Source organism: Boleophthalmus pectinirostris, unplaced genomic scaffold (genome assembly GCF_026225935.1).
Source record: "Boleophthalmus pectinirostris isolate CB_2022bp ecotype Guang Dong unplaced genomic scaffold, ASM2622593v1 HiC_scaffold_12, whole genome shotgun sequence".
NCBI classification, from domain to species: domain Eukaryota; kingdom Metazoa; phylum Chordata; class Actinopteri; order Gobiiformes; family Gobiidae; genus Boleophthalmus; species Boleophthalmus pectinirostris.
In genome coordinates, this window is record NW_026571018.1 from 39,821,979 (window position 1) to 39,826,834 (window position 4,856).

A 4,856-nucleotide genomic window follows, 5' to 3' on the forward strand; every position below is an offset into this window, starting at 1 on the left:
GCGTCTGTGTGGATTTATTGCTCTAAAAACATTTTAATCTATAACATCAGAGTATTTTTATGGGTTTTACCGTTTTATAAGAAGAAAAAAAATGTGTATATGTCACTCTGTAATGTTGAGATGGACACGTTCGCTGCCACATGTGGAGTAAAAAACCCGTAGCGTCTCAAATGTCTGTAACTCGCTCCTTAGGCTCTCGCTCGGTCTCCATGGAAACGGGAAAAACAAACTTAATTTCTCAAAATCCAATCAGTCCTTTTGCACTCGTGTCCTTTGAGCTGCACTTCTGAGTTTGTTAAAATCCAACGATATGAGCTCAAGGTTCAAAAAGTGTTCAGTGTGTGAGCCGGGCAGCCACAAGAGCAGCACAGCCAACCACTCCAAGGCAAGTTTATTTGTACAGCACAATTCGTACACAAAGTAATTCAAAGTGTTTTACAGAATAAGAAATACATTAAAATCATAAAAACAAATCAAAACATAAAGAATCATGAAGATTAAAATTAAAAAGAGAAACATAAATTGGAGAGAAGAGAGCGGAATGAAAACTCCACTGCCACGAGAGAGAAACACACACACACACACACAGATATAGACACACATAAATATACATAAGCTATAAAAATGTTTATATACACACTAGGGACGGGCATTCGATGAAATGTTCTTAATCGATCGTCGGAAGAATTAACGATCGATTATCGATTAATCATTAATGTTTTTATATTAAAATGATCATCATTATTATTACTATCTGCACTAATCTGCATCAATAAATTCAACTTTACGACATATAAACATAACGACTCTAGATCCACATCAGCTGTTTGACATTATAATGTGTTTAATTCAGTTTTGTTCAAATCTCACAGAAACAAAACTTAAAACCACATCACTAATTTACATAAACTAAGTGAAGATAAAACTCCAGCTCTTGTGTCGCTGATGTGGTTCAACTTGTGTTGGATTAAAAGACATGACTCAGGTGAATACAGGTCAGTGTGACCAGATTTGTGTTTGTCAAAACCAGGACAGCGTACGGGGGGAGGGGGGCGGGGCCTCGTCATCCACATTGAGCGACTCTCACCTGGAAAAACTTTTTCCCACTGGACACAGAAACATATGTGCTGCTTTATCCACTGTGCACATGGACTCACACTTGTCCCAACGCAACGGAAAGTGTGGAATTTCTTCTACAAATCCTGGTTAAATCCACATTTGTGCTTCGGTTCGTTACAGACTGACCCACTGTTTGTGTGTCGCTCCTTCTGATGCAGAGACACATGTACACACCTGTTTGGTCACGACACACACACATACATTCAGTTTGTCCATTAAAATCAACGGAATCCATCAAATTCTTAATGATCAATTATCGATTAATCGACTAATCCTGCCCATCCCTAATACACACAGTCAAGCCCAAAATGATTCTTACCTGTGGCAAATTTTGACCTGAAGTTACTTTTATTCAACCAGGAAGTTTTTTTCTTGATTGGAAATGACACGGGCGACGCCCAGAAGATAAGACGATATCTAAAAAGTGTCATTGTGGAAAGAAATATTTCTCAGCTTTTATTTACATTTGAACAAAAAGTGGCAGGTCCAAAATGATGTGCTCCTCACCTTCCTCGGTGGTTGTTCTCCCTCATCAGCTCGGCTCCTCGAGGTCTGGGAGTTTGACAGTTCTTCAGTATCTTTGCTCTGTTTTGTTCTTTTCTGGACGGAGATGAGGAGAAAATTCAGTTTGTCGACTGGACAAAAGTTAGTTTGGTTGAAGACGTTTCGCAGGAACTGAAGAAGCAGCTTGGATGAGCTGCGAAACGTCTTCAACCAAACTAACTTTTGTCCAGTCGACAAACTGAATTTTCTCCTCATGGATTTGACCTGGACGACTGAGGGATTCTTCACACGTCTGGACTGAGATGTTCTGTTGTTTCTCCACGAGCTCCACTGAGGCCTTCACCCTCCAGACCTTCTCCAGCTCCAGCATTTCTCTAGATTCTCATGTTGTTTTTTCCTGATATTTTCATCTCTTGGTGTTGCGATTATATAATATCACAATCTATATTTCCACACATATCGATACCTACACGTGTGGATTATATATCTGTGTAGAAATATAGTATTTAAGTAGATCTGAATATATCAATCTGCTGGGGATGTAACAATAACCAAAATATTGTGATATCGTATCGTCAAAAGTCTCAAAATAATATCGTGGTCACAATATAGAATTACAACATCTTTTGCCCATTATGCAGGTTTTATATCCAGTGTTGGGAAGTTTACTTTTAAAATGTAATCCCCTACAGATTACAGATTACATACTCCAAAATGTAGTTTGTAACGTAATCCACTAATTTACTTAAAGTAACGTAATCTGAATACTTTGGATTACTTGATATTGTCATGTTTTTTAAAACTACATGAATGCATCAACCACATCCTGCAAATTCTTGTTTGTTCTCTTCAAATTGGTTGTTGGGCGTAAAACATGAAGAGGCTTTTGTTTTACTGTAGAGAAGCAAAGACGAGGATCTGAACATGAGATGTTTTGTCTGTAAAAGAAAATAAAAAGGCCCTTAACCATATTAAAAATATTATTGATAGAGAAATGATTTCTGTATGAGACACTGCTGCTTTAAATTATGTCCACCTACTGTTAGTGTTATATTCTTTAGTCCTGGTTTAGTCCTGGTTTAGTCCTGGTTTAGTCCTGGTTTAGCCCAAAATGTGAAAACAGGAAAATCCCGCCATGTAATCCATTTATTTCAACAAAGTAACTGTAATCCAATTCCCACTCACTGAAACAGTAACTGTAACTGAATACAGTTACTCATCATTTGTACTCTGATTACTCCGGTACATGTAATCTGTTACTCCCCAACACTGTTTATATCACCAAAAGCTCATAAACATCAGGAACCACATTTCCCATGTTCATTTCAGCGCAAACAACATGAAGAAATATGTTTTTAACTTGAATTCTTGGGATTATGACGGAAATAATTCAGGGTATTTTAAAAACAAAAACATTTTCCTGACTACAATTATATCAGCCTCTTCAAAATATCACAATAAATATCGAACTGAGAGATTTGGAGATTGTTACATCTCTACAATCAGATCTGTGTCTTTATGTTTACAGTTGTTTATCTCTCAATATTTTCAAAATTTTTCTAAATAATGAAAATGACTCACAGGTTTTGCAGAAGAGACTCAACACTTTTACACAAACGGTTTATTCTGAAAGTGCAGGTTTGACTTTGTTCCAAAAGCAGAAGCATAAATAAAGAGTTCACACGTTCTCCGCTCCCTGTCACACAACTTCACTGTGATTATCACCGGAGTGTGACATGTCCCCCTCGCCCACTCCCCTCCCTGCGTCCTGGAGGCTCCTTCACACCGATGAAGTGACTGTTGTGTGTTAAGTTCTCCTGTTGTCATTAGAACGTCCATGAGAACGTTCCGTCTGATCTGCTCATGACTCACACACACACACGAGTCCTCACAAAACACCTTTTAAAGAGGAAACTCAGGTTTGTGGTTCATGTGTCTGAGTCCTGGACCACGTGAAACAATCTGACAAAAAATTCAGTGTTTTCTCTGTCGCTGCAGATGAACAAGCACAGAATCACGTGACAGGTGAGTGACAGGTGCAGGATCACTGTCAGGGGAAAGAACAGAGTTTCTCCAGTGACTCTGCTCTGCTCCGTCCACTGGGGGGCGCCGCGGTCGGTGCGAAGGGCCCCAGACAAACCGTCTCTTGAGTCTCAGATCAGGGACTTGACCAGCGCCACCATGTGGTCAACCCCGCAGGCCACGTCCACCACCTGCCCGGGCACCGTCACCTGAAACACCAGAGGAAAGAGGCACGTGACTCTGGCGGAAAAGACGAGGACGACTGTGGATTTTACTCAAGCGCAGTTTGGGAAGAAATGTTGAAAAGAAAAGTAAAACACAAACTCCAAAACGCACAGACAGTTTACAGAAAAATACTGGACCAGTGCAGATCATTTTAAATAAACTCCTTTTGTTTTTCATATTTTTAAGATATTTTCTAAAGCTGCATTGTGTAACTTTCCTGGTGCTGGGTCCTCAAATGTAGTGAAGTAAAAGTAAAAAGTACTCGAGTAAGAAAAATGTTAAGACCTTTCTGCTGGAGGCTCCGTCAGACGCTTTTTCGCTTTGTCTGGAATGTTCCACAGTGTGACATTAAATCTTTTTATCGCCATGGAGACCAAACCAGACCGAGTCACAGGTCAGATCTGTGGGAGACCCCGCTCCCAGCCTGGTTTGGTCCTGATTTTGACCTGATTTAGACCACGTTTGGACCTGGTTTAGTTCTAGTTTAGTCCAGGTTTAGACCCAGTTTAGACCTGGTTAAGACCTGGTTTAGACTCGGTTTAGACCCAGTTTAGGCCCGGTTTAGGCCCAGCTTAGGCCTGGTCCAGTCCTGGTTTAGACCTGGTTCAGCCTGGTTTAGTCCTGGTTCAGTCCTGGTTTAGACCTGGTTCAGTCCAGGTTTAGTCCAGGTTCGGTCCTGGTTTAGGCCCGGTTTAGTCCTGGTTTAGCCTGGTTTAGACCTGGTTTAGACCCAGTTTAATCCTGGTTTAGACCTGGTTCAGTCCTGGTTTAGTCCAGGTTTAGTCCTGGTTCAGTCCTGGTTTAGTCCTGGTTCAGTCCAGGTTTAGTCCTGGTTTAGTCCTGGTTTAGTCCAGGTTTAGTCCTGGTTTAGTCCTGAGCTCTAAAACCTCCTGTAATTGAATAAATGTAAAGTGGAGCTGTTTAAAGTCACACTGTGGAACATTCCAGTCAGAGCAGTGACGTCTCCATAGAAACAAACAGGTGAC

General features: G+C 40.6%; 1 protein-coding gene across 1 annotated transcript in view; it reads right to left on the reverse strand.

Annotated features, from left to right (window-relative positions):
• Positions 1–2,710: 2,710 nt before the first annotated feature.
• rcc1l (RCC1 like) overlaps positions 2,711–4,856 on the reverse strand; it is a 20,122-nt gene continuing 17,976 nt past the window's right edge. Inside the window, exon 13 of the mRNA XM_055149005.1 lies at positions 2,711–3,854. Coding sequence (XP_055004980.1) covers positions 3,777–3,854 — 78 coding nt within the window. The 3' untranslated portion in view covers positions 2,711–3,776. The remainder of the gene's footprint in view (positions 3,855–4,856) is intronic.